Source organism: Danio rerio, chromosome 16 (genome assembly GCF_052040795.2).
Source record: "Danio rerio strain M-AB ecotype USA chromosome 16, GRCz13ab, whole genome shotgun sequence".
NCBI lineage: Eukaryota > Metazoa > Chordata > Actinopteri > Cypriniformes > Danionidae > Danio > Danio rerio.
The window spans coordinates 12,512,881-12,532,926 of NC_141036.1; the positions used below are offsets into that span (position 1 = coordinate 12,512,881).

Below are 20,046 nucleotides of genomic sequence, written 5' to 3' on the forward strand. Positions count from 1 at the left end.
GCTGATAATAAAATACACAATCTGAAGAACTGGTTATTTTGGCAGTAAAGTCTGTGCTGTATTTGACTTTAATGATAAAGGCGTCATCACACTGCCCTCTAGTGTTGGTGCTCCTCCTGGCAGCTGCACTGCTCTAATCCTCTTCTGCATGCTCCACATGCTGCGAACTGTCAGTGCATTGTTTCGCGGCATTCACAAATGTTCAGATTTCGTTTTATTGTTTTGATCTTACAACTGTTGCAAACTAGAATTATTTCAATCTTCGAAATGTGCTTTTATATCGCATATTTTGTTCATTTACTTTTTCATTCGTTTAGTTCGTTTTAAAACTGTTATGTACATTAACCCTTTAACTGTCTGTTCTACCAAACGTTTGACCATATTTTGACTATTTTAAATAATGATTGTTAAAGTCATTTACAGAAAGACTGTTTTAAATAGTGGTTTACACACACGGCATTGTTGGTTGTTAAAAAAATCAAGCAAACATAATCATGTTGCACTACTACACTTGATTTGGATTATTGTAAAAATAATGAAATATTTTATGTCATACTTCAGAAAATAAAGATGATTTAGGCTTCAAAAATGTTTTATTTTGACTGTATTTTTAAATAAATTGGATTTTTTTTGGTCTTTTTCATAGTATATTTATTAATTTCTGTACTTTTACCATAAACATGCATATTAACTATTTTGTTAAAAAAATACTAATTCTTGGTTGGCAGTTAAAGGTTTAACACACACTTTTTTAAAACACAAACACACACACACACACATTATATATATATATATATATATATATATATATATATATATATATATATATATATATATATATATATATATATATGAACTTTTTTTTGCATATTTCATTTCTGTGCACACGTATACAGGCCTGATTTAATCCGAAATATTGAATTAATGTTATTATTTTCATTTTATTTTTGTCCTTTTCCTTTTACATTATGATAAATCTGTAATAAAAAAAAAAATATTGACTGTTTTTCTTTTCTTAAAATGGCTTAACTTGAAGTGCTGTAAAAGAACTTGAAAAAAAAAAAACTTTTTTTAAGATACTTTATGAAATGTTGCCAAATGGCTACACCGTCCAACAGTGGATCCAACTTAGAAATTTCAAATTTAAAACTTTCCTAATCTTTTTTTGTTTGAAATAATTGAATTGGTGTTGCAGCATTATGAGCTTTAACACAGAACTTATAAATGACGCAACTCATACATACTTTATACCACAACTCATATTCCAACAGCTTTCATTTATTCCATTCTTTTTTGCTGAACATTGAAAACAATCATAATATGGTATTATCATGTATCCAACATACAGTAAATATAAATATTTTCTCCAGTAAATATTATAGCAAATCAATAACAAGTCTAATATATCCAGATGCATCAGAATAATGTAGCTACTAGCTAACAATGTTTATATATTATACTATATACTATACTACACCTGTCTTATCAGCCTCAGAGCTAACTTACCTGAACTGTCTCTATCAAATGTCCAGTCTGCTTCATTCTCATGGTCACTAAAACCCATCTCACCCTCACTTTCATCTGCAGGAAGAGCCAGTTCTGTCTTCTTGTTTCATTTACCATATGTAACGGAGGCCAGCTAGTAGGTGCTGTGCGGGTAAACCTCACTCCTCTGACCTCTAAAGGTGCTCTAGCGATTGACACTAGAGGCCATGGTCTTTAGCCTCCTTGTTAGAGCAACCGACTCCCATGCGGAAGGTTGCCGGATCGGTCCCAGCTCGGACTGGGATGGGTGGCGTAGGACCAGTGGGGTTACACATAGAACATGGTGGTGTTAGCTAATACACTGTTCCCTGCATTGATATCTATTCAAAATTAGTATTGCCGTAAATTTTATCCATAATTTAAATGTCATTAACACATGACTAATTAACATTATATTATTAGTTTTCATGTTGTTATTGTTACAACTTAAAAGTTAGCTAACCCATTGGAATATTGCACGTTCCACTATTGCACAGTGTTACCATTTGGTAACACACACATGTGATCGATTTACAAAAAACTAATTTGATTTAAAAAAAAAGAGTTGTAAATATGTCATCATAACTTACTGGAGTATGTTTCAGATTTGTTTGTGGATCTGACATAATTTTGATCCGTTGCTTTTTTATTATTAATTTTTTATTGTAATGACAACAGTACATTTCAACAAATACAGATACAAAACTGAAAGAAGTATAGTACAATCAATAGAAATATTACTTTTTTGAAAGAAGAGAAATGCAACAATTTTAGATCAAATATAATATAGGTGAATCAAAAGAAAGATAACAAGAGAGAGATAGAAAGAAACAAAAAAAAAAATAATTGAGAGCACATGACAAAGACAAAACAAATTATTGCAGAATATTAAATAAAGCACTTGTTTTTTAAGTTTTAATAGCTTTCTTGTTGTGAGAGTCTGTGATGTTTTTTTAAATAAAGTTCCAGTTCTCGTTTAAAAAAATAAAATAAATTGGCTTACATTGAGTATATTTGCATTTGTGTTTCAAAAAATTCCAATAAATAAAATGAGGTTTATGCAAAAAAGTTGAATTAAGGAATTGTTTTCCTTTAATATAAAACCCCAAATGTCTAAAACCCCAAATGTCCCCTTTAAATGTCTAAAGAAAAATCACCACAAACCTTTTTGGACAATTAAAGAGTTCACATCAGACCAAAACGATTTAACAAAAGGGACACTCCAAAAACAAGTGAGCAACAGATCCAGATTCAGTTTCACAGAAAGAGCAAGAGATGTCAATGTCATTTTTGAATTTTTGTAAAATTGTTTAACTGGATAAAACCTGTGAATGATTTTAAAAGATATTTATTTTATTTGTTAAAAAAACAATACGACCATTTAATATCATCAAAGAGGTTGTTCCAATAAGAAATAGAAGAAGGGTTTGAGATGACAAGGTCTAAAAATAAAGACCTGGTTTTATGACAGGATTTTTTAGTGATCCTTTGTTTTTATTGACGTTTACATTTGAATTCAGCAACTACTCATAATAAACGCCAGTCTGTCAGAAATCGTGCTTTAGAAAAACACTAGATGTCATGTGACTTGTCAAGCATGTGTCATGTGACATGTCAAGCACATCATTAGCTACTTTTAGGTCCTCCCTCTCCAACAACAAAAACTTATGTTGGTTTTACAGAAACAGTGGCAGGGTAATTAACATTACTAAATGTTACCTTCTACATACGCCATGCAACAGAAGATTAAGTACGTATATCTGTTATAATTTAATTTTCTTACTATAATGTTAGATCAACTTCTGTTTAATAATTAGAATCTTTCATTGAACACAAATGTGGGCTTCCTTTTAAAGGAAACCTGCTAGACAAATACTAAAAGAGCAATTTTCCAATGTTTCCAAGGCCGAAGAACCGTCCTGACTACTTTCGACATGCTTTTCGACGACGGTGATACAAAACTTGAGTAAGTAAACCCGTATTAAAAAGAAGCAAAAAGCAATTTACAATTAAACATGTTTTCCTTGTATAGATACCGGCGTTGTTTATGCAATTGCGTTAAATAAATAATTTTAAAACGATAGAAAACATCTTTACGTAGGCACAAGCGAAATGCATTGTGGGACTGCACATTTAATTCCACCCATTGATTCCACCCCACACACATGGCGCCCTCTGCAGGCGAGCTTTATTAAACATCTCAGAATAGCCTGTGTGAAAACATTGAAACATTATTTCATTTCGCCATTATAGTATACTACAAATAAACATGTTAAAAGAAATAATGTTTATTAAACTGTTTTAAACACATTTGTTGGTTATTTGTTTAATTATTTATACATTTACATGCAGCCAGTGGCACTTTAGGACGACTTAAATGAAACACGGGGCGTCACTGTGGCTCAGTGGTTAGCACTGTGCTTTACAGCAAGAAGGTTGAACGCTGGTTCAAGTCCCGGCTCGGTCAGTTGGCATTTCTGTGTGGAGTTTGTATGTTCTCCCCTTGTTTGCGTAGGTTTGTATGAACTAAATTGGCTGTAGTATATATGTGTGTGAATGAGAGTGTTAGGTGTTTTCCAGTACTGGGTTACAGCTGGAAGGGCATCCGCTGTGTAAAATCATATGCTAGAAAAGTTGGCGGTTCATTTTGCTGTGGCGACCCCTGATAAGAGACTAAGCCGAAGGAAAATGAATGAATGACTGAAATTAAACATAAATATAGTTGTTTTAGGTTTTTCAGTTTTCTTAAACTTCTGTTAAAGTTAAAGTCATATGTTTATTTCCCAATCCTTGCAATTGTAAATATAACATTTATCAACAAAAATCAATAGTATTCCCTATAATAAATCACAATATTAAGCGAGGAATAAGATTAAAGTTGGGCATGTATGTGAGTATTTTTTAATGTATGTGAGTATGTGATTGCTGCCTCGTAGTAAATGACAGTCATGATCAGAGCAAATCCTCCTCTGTCCTCTGAGATCAAAGAACACGCATCTTCTTTCAGGCGTGCTGTCTTCAGCCAATAGCAGGCGGCGGGGGCGGAGCTTCAGACCAACATTATATAAACTCCAGCTGACTGTATTTCCTTGCTGTCTCTTCAACCCGAGGTCCTTCTTCACCCTCTTGTTTTCATCGCTTGTTGGTGAACGTAACACTTTGCAATCATGTCTGGCAGGAAGTTTTTCGTCGGTGGAAACTGGAAAATGAACGGCGACAAAAAGAGCATCGAAGAGCTCGCCAATACACTGAATAGCGCCAAGCTCAACCCAGACACCGGTGCGTATCTCATTCAGTTTCCTCCTCTCTCCACCACATGCCACTGCAAACACGGGCCTTTTTGGGCTTGAGCAGCCCACTGCACTGATGACCCTGAGATGACATTCACGCGGGACTTTTGACAGCTGCCATGCTCCTCATTTAGAGGCTCTTTCTTGTTGTACGTCAACATAGTTACATGTTATGTTACAGATCTGTTGTGAATCCATAACGTACAACCTTATCGACTGAGATGTCCTGTATTAATGGTCTAACATTTAAAGTTTCTATCATAAACGCAGTCGATGTGAATCACTATTCGTTTGTGAATGCGTCGATTAAATGTAATGTTTTGTGAATGAATGAATGATGTTCAATGTGTGTCGTGATTGAAGGGTTAAAGCTTGAAATGGGTGTGTGATTTCCAGCACGTAGACACAGGTTGTGTGTTCGAGGCCTGTCAAATCAAATTACAGCACGACTGATATGCTAACGTTAGTTTTTTTGTAGAAAATTATGTATTAATACAATATATTTCCTAAAATATGACAGAGAAACAAAAACTGTTGTCCAATATTAACGTTAGCGTATTTCTGCTTTTGCGTCCGCGCGCTGTTTCCGCTATCCACTATGACGTAAAACCCGCATCACTGCCTGATTTTTTTATTTATTTTTTTATTATGGTTTTGTTTGAGGGTCCAGACAGGGTTAATATGTGTCAATAACTCAACTGTGGACTTTGAATGGGAAAAGTCCAAAAGTCACGCCGCTTGTGCGTCGTCTGTTTCATTCACGGACTAAAAACCTGAAACCTGAGGCGTTTGACATGTAAAGGTCAAGGGTCAGACGGTCAAATCTCGGGCTATCTTTCGCCTTTTTGCTGTACTTCGTGGCTTCTGTAGTATGCTGTCATATGAGAGACTTTTCCTTTGACCTTTTATCAAGAGGGATGAAGAGCCAGATATGTGTGTGCCCTTTACAGTGAGTTTAATATAGTCTGACCCAAGATAATTTTACAGTATAAATGGCACCTCCAAGTGGAAAAGACCAGCCTTAAAATAATATTAACTGTAATGTCTGATATGTGAATTAATAGTAAGAAAAAATACCAAAAAAAAAAGGTTAACAAGAAAAAACATGTACAGCATATACACTTATTAGGTGCATCTTACTAGTACTGAGTTGGACCTCTTTTTGCTTTCAGAAGTGCCTTAATCCTTTGTGGCATAGATTTAACAAGGTACTGAAAATATTCATCAGAGATTTTGGTCCATATTGACATGATAGCATCATGCAGTTGGTGCTGACTTGTCGGCTGCACATCCATAGAGCGAATCTCCCTTTACACCACATCCCAAAAGTGCTCTATTGGATTGAGTTCTGGTGACTGTGGAGGCCATTTGAGCACTGTGAACCCATTGTCATGTTCAAGGATGTGAAATAAGATAACCTTTTTCCAATCTTCAATGGTCCAATTTTGGTGAGCCTGTGCAAATTGTAGCCTCAGTTTCTTGTTCTTAGCTCACGGTACCCGCTGTTGTCTTCTGCTGCTGTAGCCCATCTGCCTCAAGGTTCAACGTGTTGTGTTTTCAGAGATGCTCTTCTGCATACCTCGGTTGTAAAGAGTGTTTATTTGAGTTGCTGTTACCATTCTATCAGCTGGAACCAGTCTGGCCATTCTCCTCTGACCTATGGCATCAACAAGGCATTTGCGCGCACAGAACTGCCGCTCACTGGATATTTTCTCTTTTTTTGGACCGTCCTCTAACCCTAGAAATTGTTGTGCATGAAAATCCCAGTAGATCAGCAGTTTATGAAATACTTAGAGCATCCCGTCTGGCACCAACAACCATGCCACGTTGAAAGTCACTGAAATCACTTTTCCTCTTCATTCTGATGCTCGGTTTGAACTGCAGCAGATCGTCTTTACCATGTCTACATGCCTAAATGTATAGCGTTGCTGCCAATGATTGGCTGATTATAAGTGTGCGTAACACGCAGTTGTACCGAATAAAGTGGCCGGTTGGTTACATTTTATAAAAAATCAATGAAAATCAAATGTATCTGTTAACATTAATCCAACATAAAGATGAACACTTTTGATGGCTAACCAAATCTTACTAAATTACTTTGCTCCTTATTAGTTAATTACTAACAAATCAGGTTTTAATAATCAATTTAGTTTACTATAGTGAGAATACAGAATTCACATTTAGTGCACATTGTTAAAATCATGGAATTATGATAGCTTGTTATTAATAAACATTTTCAAAAGCCTAGTCTAGGTTGCTTTTAATAGATTGCTACATTAGAAGTCATGACTTTATCTCTGAAGTGTCTGTATCTTTTCTTCATATAATTGTCTTGTCATTAATATGAATGCTCTGATGTTCAGTAAATTTCTAAACTGTTTGTTAGTAACATGACAACAGTGCTTTTGGCACATTTTGAGAATCACTGCAATCATTCAGCTTAATATTCTGGTGGTGACTTTAACTGGATGTTTGTGTGTTTCTCAGAGGTTGTGTGTGGCGCTCCAACCATCTACCTAGACTACGCCAGGTCTAAGCTCAATCCTAACATTGATGTGGCTGCACAGAACTGCTACAAGGTTGCAAAGGGAGCTTTCACCGGAGAGATCAGGTACATTTCTGTCTGTTTACACTTAAGAAAACAATTAATGAAAAAGTCATTGTACAGCATTAGGCACTATAAATGATCCATATCATTCTTTCAGCCCTGCCATGATTAAGGACTGTGGAGTAAAATGGGTGATTCTGGGACACTCAGAGAGACGCCACGTGTTTGGAGAGAGTGATGAGGTAATTTACACACTATTTATTACAAACTAAATCTAAAGCTGTTGTAATGAAGATGTTTTATTGTTTTAGTTTCTTACATAATTTATTATTTAAGGAAAAAAACTATTGAATTATGGCTTTAATTGCAATTTAAATGTATTTTAGGATGATACTGTAACAACTACACTAAAATCACATACTACCCTCTAGTGTGTAGATTGATTCATTGCAGCTTTAATGTTATTTGCAAAGAAATAAACAAAAATTAAGTGCTGAATGTATTAAAATAGTGCTTCATTGTGGCTACATCGCTAGCACAAACTATTATCTGGAAAAATTAACAATTCCTGTTACTGTGCTAAAAACTAATTTGAACCTGTTAAAATATTTTAACTTTTCTATCATTTAAAAGAAGTCCATAAAGCAATAATGAATGGATGAGCATAAGCAATGACAAAATAACACCATATTAATATTTATAATGGTATTTCACGAAAAATATTCTTAATATTTATTTTCTTGTAACACTAATGAGAGGGTTTCCTTTTAAAATAGGTCTAGTAGACCAATTCTAAAACCTGCTAGAGATTAGCCCTTTAGAAACAATATAATCATTAGAGTTAATAAATCAAATCCACACACTTATCTTTGTGCCTGTCTTAAATCCTGACAGCTGATCGGCCAGAAGGTGGCTCATGCTCTTGAGAATGGTTTGGGAGTGATCGCCTGCATTGGAGAGAAGCTGGATGAGCGGGAGGCTGGAATCACAGAGAAAGTTGTTTTTGCACAGACCAAGTTCATCGCAGGTATCTTTCAATTTGGTGAAAGGCATATTTTTCAGTGTATGACGTCTGACTTATTTTTATTTAAATGAGCAGTTTTATCAGCCTCCTAAGTTTAGGTTTGGTAATTTCATTTTAATGGCAAGAAAAATAAGGGTTTTCAATAAGTGACTTATAAACTTTTTATTTCCTTTCAAGTGAAATTAATGGACGTAAACAAAAAAAATTAAGATTTATTTTTGCTAGTTTTTATTGTATATTTCATATATAGAATGAAGTATTATTTGTTTAACCAAGTTATATAGCAGTAACGTTGAGTGTTTTACTCAGTCTTGGTTTCTAGGTTTTATTCCCTCAATGATACTGAATTAATCTATGGTTTATAGGTGTATATGTAAACATATTGAAGTAACCAATAAAACCTAAATAATTTAATATATTTTGAAAAATAAGTCCATTAAAATGCGTGTGGATGTGGAATGAATGTGTCATTTTAGGGGAAAAGAGCTATAAATGTCATAGAACAGCTGCTAACTACACCTAACAACAAAAGTAACAATATAAACGGTGAAAACACAATGTGGAAACCGACAAAAATGTCGAATTTGCATGATGGCAACTTCGGAGTTGAGTAGCTTTTACATAATTTTATTGGACAATAAATTTTCAAAGAGTTGTTGTAAACATAACGAACATATCTTATATGAAAATAAATTAAAACATACTTACAGTGGCTCAGTGGGTAGCACAATCGCCTCACAGCAAGAAAGTTGCTAGTTCGAGACCCGGCTGGGACAGTTGGCATTTCTGTGTGGAGTTTGCATGTTCTCCTTGTGTTCGCGTGGGTTTGCTCCGGGTGCTCCGGTTTCCCTCACGGTTCATGCCGTATAGGTGAATTGAATAAGCTAAATTGTCCGTAGTGAATGCATGGGTGTATGGGTGTTTCCCAGTGTTGGGTTGTGGCTGGAAGGGCATTAGCCACATAAAACATATGCTTTATAAGTTGCCGGTTCATTCCGCTGGGGTGACCCCTGATTAATAAAGGGACTAAGCTGAAAAGAAAATGAATGAATGAAAATATATTTATATTCTACAAGCTTACATTGAGGGCCAGAAATCCCTTTTTTTATTCCTACCTGAATTAAATTCTATAATGTAGAAATTAAATAACGCATAAAGTAATATAGAAATGTATGTAATGTATAAATGAACATGTACATTTGCATCATAAGCAAGGTAGAAGAATTTTACCTTCGTAGGAGTCTGTATAGAACATTTTCTTCTGTTACATTTAATAGAAAACTGTGTCGTCTGTTTTAGATAACGTGAAGGACTGGAGCAAAGTGGTTCTTGCTTACGAACCTGTATGGGCCATTGGCACTGGTAAAACTGCATCACCTCAGCAGGTACAGACAAGCATCCGAATCAGAATGTGAAGGTTTATTTTCATTCGTATTTTCTGGTTTAATTTGCCTCAGAGGCTCAATGTCTCTCAATGCTGTTCTTCCAGGCTCAGGAGGTGCATGACAAGCTCCGGCAGTGGTTAAAGACCAATGTCTCAGAGGCTGTCGCCAACTCCGTCAGGATCATTTACGGAGGTCAGTCCCCAACAAGTCTGTTTTCAAAGAGCATTTTTCTATTGTTTTGGAATAATAAGACTCTTGCATGCGGTTGGATGGCAGTATACACACTACCTGAGGTGAATCTTTCTGTAAAGTGTACTTCAGTGGAATTAATTTCAACTGATGGTCGATTAGTGTGTGTGAAAGTGAATCCTTCTTTCAGAGTTTTAACCTGATGAATCTTTGCATTTTCATCCTAGAACAGTGGTTCTCAAACTTTTTTCACCAAGTACCACCTCAGAAAAAAAATTGTCCCTCCAAGTACCACCATAATGACCAGTATTGAAATACAGTAGCGTAGTAGGCCCAGTAAGGCAGCTACAGCTCTGCAGTTTAAAATCGTGACAGATTAACTACTATTATTAAGAATTTTAATTATTATCAGCCACTTTAAACATTATAAATAGTTTAAACATTAACACTGTACTGTGCTTATATGTAAAAAAAAAAATTTAATAAAAAGCTGGAAATGTTGCTTGGACCTCATAAATATAGGTTATATGTCATCATATTCATATATGAACCATTTTTGATCGATTTTGAAATGTATGTTGCATGTACATATGACATTGATTTTGGATTACTCTGTGTACCACTAGAAGGAAGCCTGCGTACCACTAGTGGTACACGTACCACAGTTTGAGAACCACTGTCCTAGAACATGGCCATCAGATTTGGCTTCTGGTTAAAAAAAAAGTCTATTAGTGTTAAAAGGGTTGTTGCCAAACCTAAAATAAAGCAGACTCGTTAAATACTGCAATAAATAACCAATCACTCGTAAAGAATCACTTGCTTAAATCCGAACTAAGACTTTTTTCTTTTACCAGCCAGTATTAAACTCTCTTTTAAAAGTATGAAAAGGAGAAAAGTAAACTTGCTTAGAAAGGAAACTTACTAGACAAACGCTAAAATAGTTCATTTAAATATTTCATTTACTTGTCTGTTGCTTATGGAATAATTACAGATCAATTTAAAATGGAAATGGATACTGTGTACACACATTTAAATGCACCCACTGTAATGTTTCCACTTAATCTCCTGCTCATTTAAAACTGTGAATGCTTACAAATGTAAATGATTTGAATGTATTATTGTAAACATTGGCTGGCAGTGGTTACTTTATGGATGCTGTGGGAAGATTTACGGTTCATGTTGTCTAGACTGACTTCACTATGTGTTTAAAAAAGCTTAATGTAGAGACTTATATACAGTCATTAATCCAAATAACTGCATAAACACATCAAACTTCTTGCACTTCACTGTATGGGAAAGTTTACTATTTGTTTTGGTGTCTTTGATTTTGCAACACAAAAGTCATGCGATCTCTTATTGGCCTGATTAACCAAGCTATACCTAAAGAAAACAAATGCTACACGTTCTACAATGAAAAAAAAAAAAACAAGACACTGACAGTCTAATGATATTAGATGATTTGTACTTTGTTCTATTTAATAGACTAGTCTTTTAACGGATTAAACATGTGCAATTGTTTTCTGTAGAATGCCTTTTTGTGTCAGGGCTGAGTTTAAATTCGTATTTACAGTACTGTTACCAACATAACCCTTTTAAAACTGTAAATCATTCTGAGGAGCAATTGATTCAATGGTTCCAAAAGTCACGTAGTTAAAAAAATCTCCAGATGATACAACAGTCAGTAGTTAAGGTTGTCACTGTGTATCAAAAACGCTCATAATAGTTAAAAGAATTATTTTATTTAACAGTATTTATGCATAAGTATGAAATAAAATTTTGGCATTATGCTTAACTAATCTGAACGTTCTATCTGGACAATGAAGCTATCAGAGCATAGTACAGTACTATATAAACATTTTATTTATAACTATTTATAACTTTCTTTTATTTAAACAGTCTTGAATGGGCTTCCTTTTTATAGGAAACCTACTGGACAAATACTAAAAGAGCTCTTTTCATTAAATGTGATTTCAGGAATTCTCCCCCATCACTTTGAAAGAGTATCTCACTGATGGTGCCTAAATCTAATGAATGCTGAAAGTGTAAAATGCATTGTACATTATGCAAATTCCAACATTCATTCAATGATGTCACTTATTACCATTTATTCATACTGTTAATTAACATTTGCAAAATATGCTATTTAAGTTTTTATATATTTATTCCAGGTTAAAATTCTTGATTTGGATTGGCTGGGGGGTCCATTATATTTACTAAATTGCACAGTAACAGAAAGTTTGAATGTGAAACTTACTACTTTTTTGAAGGTGGACAAGAATCTAAACTCCAGCTTTAAAAATAACACAAATTTCTTTCAAACAAATACAGGAGTCACACAATCACATTTTAACAGAGATAAATTCTAAAAACTTTTTTTTTGCTGTTATTGTTGTTCAGTAAATCGCCTTTATTAACTCTGACTGACCTCACACATGGTGACAGAAGCAATTATAAATTTACCAGTATATCATCATAAAGCTTCTTAAAAATAAACCAAGTTAAAAAGCTGCCATCAAAAGCCTTTGCATGACATAAAAAATGTGAACATGACATCGGCTCTTAATACTTGAATGAGAAACACAATTGTTTATGATTAATCGCATTCCAGTGTTTCCAACAATGCGTTACAAAAAATAATGCTTGAACATCAAATCAACTATTTTTAATCACAAAACAAAACTCTAAATTCCTTTCTTTAAATAAAGGATATTAGTAATCTTTCTTGTTTTACCAACATGGAGTCACCTTTTAAAGCAGGGGTGACTAACAGTGTTCCTAGAGATCTACCTTCCTGCAGATTTCAGTTGCAACCTATAACAAACACACCTGTCTGTATTTATCAAGGGCTGTTTAGGTCCTAATTAATTGGTTCAGGTGTGTTTGATCAGGGTTGGAGCTGCAGGAAGGTTGATCTCCAGGAACAGGGTTTAACACTACTGTTTTAAAGTAAACTTAGACATACTAAAAGAGCAGATTTCTAACTAGTTGATGTACAGCGAATCACCCCTTCCATTTTGAATTAGTATCTCACTCATGGTGACTGAGGGGACACTAATTTTCACAGTATATCATCTTACTCTTCCTCGCAGTAATTCATTGTATTTAAAATTATAAAGCTAAGTAACTAGAAGCAAGTGAAATTATTCCTATAGCATATTTATCTCAGTTTTCAAGCACTCTTTTTGTTCACAACAATAAATTGATTCTTTTAGTTTGAGAAACTTTAGAGTCAAAATTATAAAAGACAATTTTTAACTGGGAGTGCTTCAGTCAACACCCCCAACGACTTTGACTGAGTATTTCACTCATGGTGAGTAAAACTCATGAATTATTATTAATAATTATTATTATATCCTTGTAAAGCTTCCTCTAAAAATGCTCTTATGTCTATCAATCAAGCTACAATATAAAATTGAAATCTTATTACTTTAATATTAATACTTAAATTCTCTAAGGTTATTCTTAGAAAAATAGGGGTTTGTGACCCAACTGACCAATCAGAATCCGGTATTTCAGACAGCTGTACTATAAGAAGACAGCAAAACTTTAACTTTAAGCCTACAACTGTTTAAGATGCAGAACAAAATTTTCCTCACAGTAGTTCATCGTATTCAAAACTAGCAGCCATCCAACTAGAAGCAAGTGAAGTTCTAGCACATTTATCTTAGTGAACTTTATACTTGATTTACTGAAGCAAATATTGATTTGGAAGAGGAGGTATTATGCAAATTGCAGCACACCGACAATGACATCATAGGGTGAAATTACTTAATGTTTCCCCCCCAAGACTAATGGATTTTATTTTTTAAACACAAAGCTTTAAGACTTTTTAAGCATTCTTTCTTTTCACAATAAAAGTTTTCTTTTTCTTTTTTTCCAAGAAACATTTTAGACAAAATGATAATAAGTCATTTTCCTACCACGAGCTATTCAGTCATCATTTCCTAAGACTTTGGTTATTTGTGTATTTGAGTATTTCTCTCATGGTGAATAAAATCACTGTCATTTTATATCCTCATATTTTTTAGTTTGCTCTAAAAGTGTTCCATTATGTCTGGCAGGCAAGCTACAATATAAAAACTGAAATCTTGTTTTAATATTAAAAATTTAATTCTCTGAGGTTATTAAAGTACAATTGTGGTTAGGTGGTGAAATTGACCAATCAGAATCAAATATTTGAGAAGGTTCTTTTATAAAAAGAGTTCATTTTATATAAAACTACACAAAATATAGAACTAAATACAAAACTGAAACACTAAATAGTTTTAAAATGTCTCTATTGTTTAATCACATGAAGGGGTCTCCTTTTAAAGGAAACCTACTAGACAAATACTAAAAGAGCTTAATTCTAGTATGTTGGTTCACAGCGAATCTCCTTGTTCATTTTGAATGAGCATCTCCCTCATGGTGACTGAGGGGACAATTATTTCTACAGTACATCTTAATCTTCCTCAAAATAGTTCACCATACACAAAACTATCAGCCAACTTACTAAAAGCAAGAGAAGGTATTTATATGACACATTTATCACCGTAAACTTATTTAGTGAAGTAAACATTTGCTTTAGAAGAGGCAGTATTATGCAAATATTATGCAGATTGCAACACACCCACAATGATGTCACTTCGAGAAATAAAACTACGCAAGCTGTCACTGGGGTGGTACCTTTTCAAAAGGTACAAACCTACTAAGTCCATATCAATACCTCAGTAGTACATACTAGTACCTAAAAAGTACAAATATGTTCCTCTTAAAATTTTTAGGTACTAATATATACTTTTGTGGTACCCATAAATTAAGCCTTTAAATTTACCTTTTAAGTACAAATGTATACCTTTCGAAAAGGTACTACCCTAGTGGCAGTCTGCATACATTTATTTCTAAGAGTGTAGGGTGAAATGATTTATAATATTAGTTTATTTCAATCTTAGACTAATGGGTTTTATTGCTCTTAAATACCTAACTTAAAACTTGAAGATATTTTTTTTTATTTCATAACGAGTAGTGGGATTATTTTATTTAATGAATCCATCTAATCTAATTCTGTAAGAATGAATTTCTAACCATATGTTGGACCATCAACATTTCCCACCCCTTTGACTGAGTGTCTCACTGGTGGTGACTGAGTCTATTGTCATTTTATACCCTTGTAAAGCTTCCTCTGAAAGTGCTCCATTATGTCTAAAACTATCAGCCAAGCTAAAAGATAAACCCTCAAATCATATTACTTTAATGTTAATGCTTCATTTCTCTGAGGTTATTTGTAGTAATTGTTGTTTGGTGCCACAACCGACCAATCAGAATCAAGTATTTCAGGCCGCTCCCATGTAAAACCAAAATCTTTTTTTCTGATAGTGGTCAAAGATATTAACAATGCCTTCACATGAGAATTATCATATATGCATGATAGCTTACGGACAACTGGACATGGGATTGTTTATTTTGATAATAGATAGGAAATGTTTGTTGATATGACTGCTATTCTTTTATTTTTTTCCACAAAAGTTACCGCAGTATACCCCACATAAATAATCTGAAGGAAAATGTTTTTAAATCCTTAAATAATGTTTTTGACTGAGATTCCAGAAAAGAAATGGTGCAGTGGTGGATTTGTCAGCAAATGTATGACTTTATAAAATTAAGTGTATCTTATTTTTAAATAGTCTATTTTATTCAAAATTAAATATCTTCATTATGCCTTGGCTTTTAAAAGACTTCCCCAAGGAATTGAAAAACCTGGTGGCCTCTTTTCTATTCTTTCTGAAAACAGCGAACTCTTGTGTTGCAAATTTCTTAATTCTTGCTCTTATCAAAACTGATTTTTTTTTTATTCCAAATGTGTACCAAACCAAAAGACCCCTACAAACTCTTGTCAAAGCACCCTTACAAAACACCAAAACTGCTCTTAACTGAAGTTAAAAGGGAAACGGCTCATTTATCATATTTTTCCCAAGTACCAAACAATTGTTAACAATTAATTTTCACATGAGAGGTTTCCACAGCGTACCACAAGTAGGGATGCCTGGTATACTGGTTCTATCGAGATACTATGGCTCCAAAATACTAGTGGTGCACTGTACTTTGTGAACGGTAGTATCGTCATTAACGGTCTATCTACAATAGATACTGTTGCCTGTGGGAAAAGTCAGTAAAACGCTCACACGTTTGTGCAACAATAGACTATTTCAATTTTATAGTCTGTAGAGCCTTTTAAGGTTGAAAGATTTTTGACATTTTAAACACACATTCGAATTTGTTCACTTCTATTCCTCTCAATATGATTAAGTAGCTACAACAATTGTGACAATATCTTAAAAAGAACGACTCACAAAGGACAATTTTGAATTACTTTAGTTTTTTAACTGTTAAGACTAAATAAAATCAATAGATGAAAAACCCAAAATAGCAAGTGAAGCTATTTTTGACCACTTCATATAAACTAATTTGGTTGGGAAAATGCTCTTTTTGTAAAACATTTAATTTGATATAACTTGTATCTTTATTTGAATGTGTTTTTTTTTTTTTGGTCAGTTATCTACAAAATAAACAAAAAGAATGAATACATTTTAGGTGAAGTGACGTGCAAATAATATTTTCAATAATAAGGATATCATGAATTTAATGCAAGACCTATTATAACATGTAAAATATAGTATTTTTACTATATTAAAAATATGTTATGAATTACAGTATCGCAATACTACTTGCTATCGTGATACTTCAGCTGGTATAAAATCATAAGATGAATTACTGGTATCGCAACAACCCTAACTACAAGCAGGCCAGATTTATGATTGAGTTGTGTGCTGTAACCTGGGTCAAATATACTCAAATACAAATAGTCATATAAAGAAAATCTAAAGGTATTTCAAAATCTACAATGAAAATGTGGTGCGTATGTGCCCAACCATGTCAAAACTAACTCAAAATTTAATGTTATTAGATATTTACGCAAAGTTCTTGCGTAGAAAATAACTTTAATAATGAAATGTGTGTATATAATGTAATGGGCAACGCAGCGGCGCAGTAGGTAGTGCTTTCGCCTCACAGCAAGAAGGTCGCTGGTTCGAGCCTTGGCATTTCTGTGTATAGTGTGCATGTTCTCCCTGCGTTCGCGTGGGTTTTCTCTGGGTGATCCAGTTTCCCCCACAGTGCAAAGACATGCGGTATAGGTGAATTAGGTAGGCTAAATTGTTCGTAGTGTATGAGTGTGTGTCGTAGGATGGATGTTTCCCAGACATGGATTGCGGGAAGGGCATCTGGTGCGTAAAAACATGCTGGATTAGTTGGCAGTTTATTCCACTGTTGCAACCCTATACTATTAAAGGTATTAAGCTGATATGAAAGTAAATATACCTGATTTAAATTATTATAAACTTTATCACAACATAACAATTAACTGCTGGATGTCAAAGTTTGATTTGCTTTTCATTTACACATTAAGAATGGGCTTCCTTTTAAAGGAAACCTACTGGACAAATAGTAAAAGAGATATTTTTCAATGCTGAGTGGGTCCGTCAACAGCTTGATCTTTCTGAGTGGTATCTCACTGGTGGTGACTGAAAATCAGAGTTTAAGGTGAAAGGCATTATGGGTATGTAAATGAGGGATCTAAATGGGTGGTGCAATGCAGTCAAAATGCATTTCAATGTGACGCCAGTATATTTTCTTACTGTAAACAGCTGGTGGAGCTGCTTACTTTAAGACTCTCAGGGAGAAATTTGCTTGACATTTAGTAAGATTTAATGACATTTCCAAGCAACAAGAAATCCGGATTTCATAAGTAATAAATGATCAGATTTGTGGATGTTGTGCAGCTAAATAGTACCAGAACAGGTTGGGACATTTTAACCCTCCAGGGTCAAATGGAAGATAATGAAGAGAAAGACGGACTCGAGGGCATTTCTTGTTCCAATTTCCTGAATTAATCTTTGAGAACACTCCAGCTGGTGGCGCCAAAATATTCATCTTCGATATATTTATCCTTCCTATTAATGAAATTGGTAACCATCTCTCCACATCTTTAAATGTTGATTCTATTATAACATTATAATTTGTAGAAATTATATTTTCTAATTGTGGGACAATTTTGATACCCAAATATGTAAAGCTGGGGGATATTTTCAAGGTTAATAAATGTGATGTATTTGGACCGCTATCTTTATTAAGCAGCAATAACTGATGTATTCACTTCATATCCCGATATGTTTCTGAATTGTTTGATCAGGTCTAAAAGTGCTGGAAGAGAGGCGTACGTTGAATTGTTTTAGGAATAACACTACATCATCAGCGAAGCTCTCTTATGTTCCTTGTCAACAATTTTACAGAACTTTTATAATTTGTTGGGCTGATATTTTTAATTGAAGTCAAGAAAGCTTTCGCAAGGCCTTAATTCGCCCTAATCTTTTTTCCGTTTTGTTCTTCAGGTTCGGTCACTGGAGGAACCTGCAAGGAACTGGCTTCTCAGAAAGACCTGGACGGATTCCTTGTTGGCGGAGCTTCTCTAAAACCAGAGTTTATCGACATTATTAACGCAAAAGCATAAAGACATCAAGCCGTCATCTACCTAAACCCTAAAAGAAACGTCTGCTCATAAGCCCTGCTCTTCTCTAGAAAGTGTTAACGTGTTAGTGTTGTTTAATTTTCAGAGTTTTTCCTACTGTATTGTTATTGTAAAGGGACAGATCGACACATGTTAAGCACTCAACGGTATTCCACTGAAATGTGTGTTAACTGAGAAGCATCGTCGGGCTTTAGGGTCCTCGCCTTTTACTTGAACAATGTTTACCAACATTCTTGTGTTCAGTGTCAAAAACTTGGGATGAAGTCAATCAGCCTCAGTGTCTTTTTGATTCAAATCAAACTACTTTCCATGAATGTGGTTGTCCTGATGTTTTTAGTGTCCCTAAAAACAAGTTTCTCCGAGTGGCCTGTTCTGAAGGTGCTCATAATGTCATAACCAACATTATTTGGTATAAAGCATAAGAAAATATCTAATAAACGTGAGATCAGAAGTGTAGACCTATTTTATTGTCTTCTCAATTTATCTGAATTGCGTTATGGGACGTATTGTCAACATTTGCTTATAAAGATTTAATATTGATGTCTAACAGTCTAAGTAAATCCCAATGACATTTTTAGAAGTTCGAAAATATGTATTGGAAATACACATAGATAATAGAATAAACAAATAAATACATGCGTACATTAACAAAGTACTGGCATTACTTGTTTTTGTACTGTAATTCTGGAGTAATGCCAGACAATGTGTTGTTCCATGCTACACACATAAATAGTTCATGAAAGAAAGTCTTTAATACGGTGACTGATCTACATTAATGCAATAACAAAATACAAATAAAAAATGACAAACTACAGGAAATTTATTTATATGAGTGCACTAATGTGATCTCAAGATCAATGATTTAAATGCATTTAATCTTTTGCTGGAAAAAAACATAATGGTATGGTATGTTTTGATGCTGGTTAAATCAAATAAGCACCGTAAAACCCAACAGTCAACTTTATTAAATGAAATGAGTGTAGTGAACTCAAAATTGACTGAAAGTTAATTTTACTCATTTGAAAAGTGTTTTGAACTCAGTTGATGGTAATTTACATAAACATACATATATATATATATATATATATATATATATATATATATTTACACACACATACATACACACACACATATTTTTATATATATACATATATATATATATATACATACATACATGCATATATATATACATATATATATACACATATATATATATACATACTTATATATATATACATACATATATATACATACATAAATCTATACACACACACACACATATATATATATATATATATATATATATATATACGCACACACACACATATATACATACATATATATATATATATATATATATATATATATATATATATATATATATATATATACATACACACACAAATAACCACACTGAATGGGACTGAATCAGACTTTTGAGGGAGTAACAATGTCCATGAATAAATCACACCTTGAGGGACAAAAAGACACTCCCTTTCTGGCTAATGTTCACTCATCAAGAG

General features: G+C 33.8%; 1 protein-coding gene and 4 non-coding genes across 5 annotated transcripts; 1 reads left to right on the plus strand and 4 right to left on the minus strand.

The window, feature by feature from the left end:
• Positions 1–3,362: 3,362 nt before the first annotated feature.
• LOC137488009 (U7 small nuclear RNA) lies at positions 3,363–3,416 on the minus strand. The gene has a single exon (XR_015512374.1). It is a non-coding gene; the product is annotated as a U7 small nuclear RNA (small nuclear RNA).
• Positions 3,417–4,567: 1,151 nt separating this feature from the next.
• On the plus strand, positions 4,568–19,175 carry tpi1b (triosephosphate isomerase 1b). Its single transcript, NM_153668.5, is given in 7 exon segments — positions 4,568–4,803; positions 7,302–7,425; positions 7,520–7,604; positions 8,257–8,389; positions 9,686–9,771; positions 9,876–9,963; positions 18,387–19,175. Coding segments are annotated over 7 exon segments (747 nt in total). The 5' UTR covers positions 4,568–4,691; the 3' UTR covers positions 18,506–19,175.
• Positions 11,863–11,921, minus strand: LOC137488010 (U7 small nuclear RNA). Its single transcript, XR_015512375.1, has one exon. It is a non-coding gene; the product is annotated as a U7 small nuclear RNA (small nuclear RNA).
• LOC137488011 (U7 small nuclear RNA) lies at positions 14,256–14,311 on the minus strand. The gene has a single exon (XR_015512376.1). It is a non-coding gene; the product is annotated as a U7 small nuclear RNA (small nuclear RNA).
• LOC137488012 (U7 small nuclear RNA) lies at positions 17,406–17,460 on the minus strand. Its single transcript, XR_015512377.1, has one exon. It is a non-coding gene; the product is annotated as a U7 small nuclear RNA (small nuclear RNA).
• Positions 19,176–20,046: the final 871 nt, after the last annotated feature.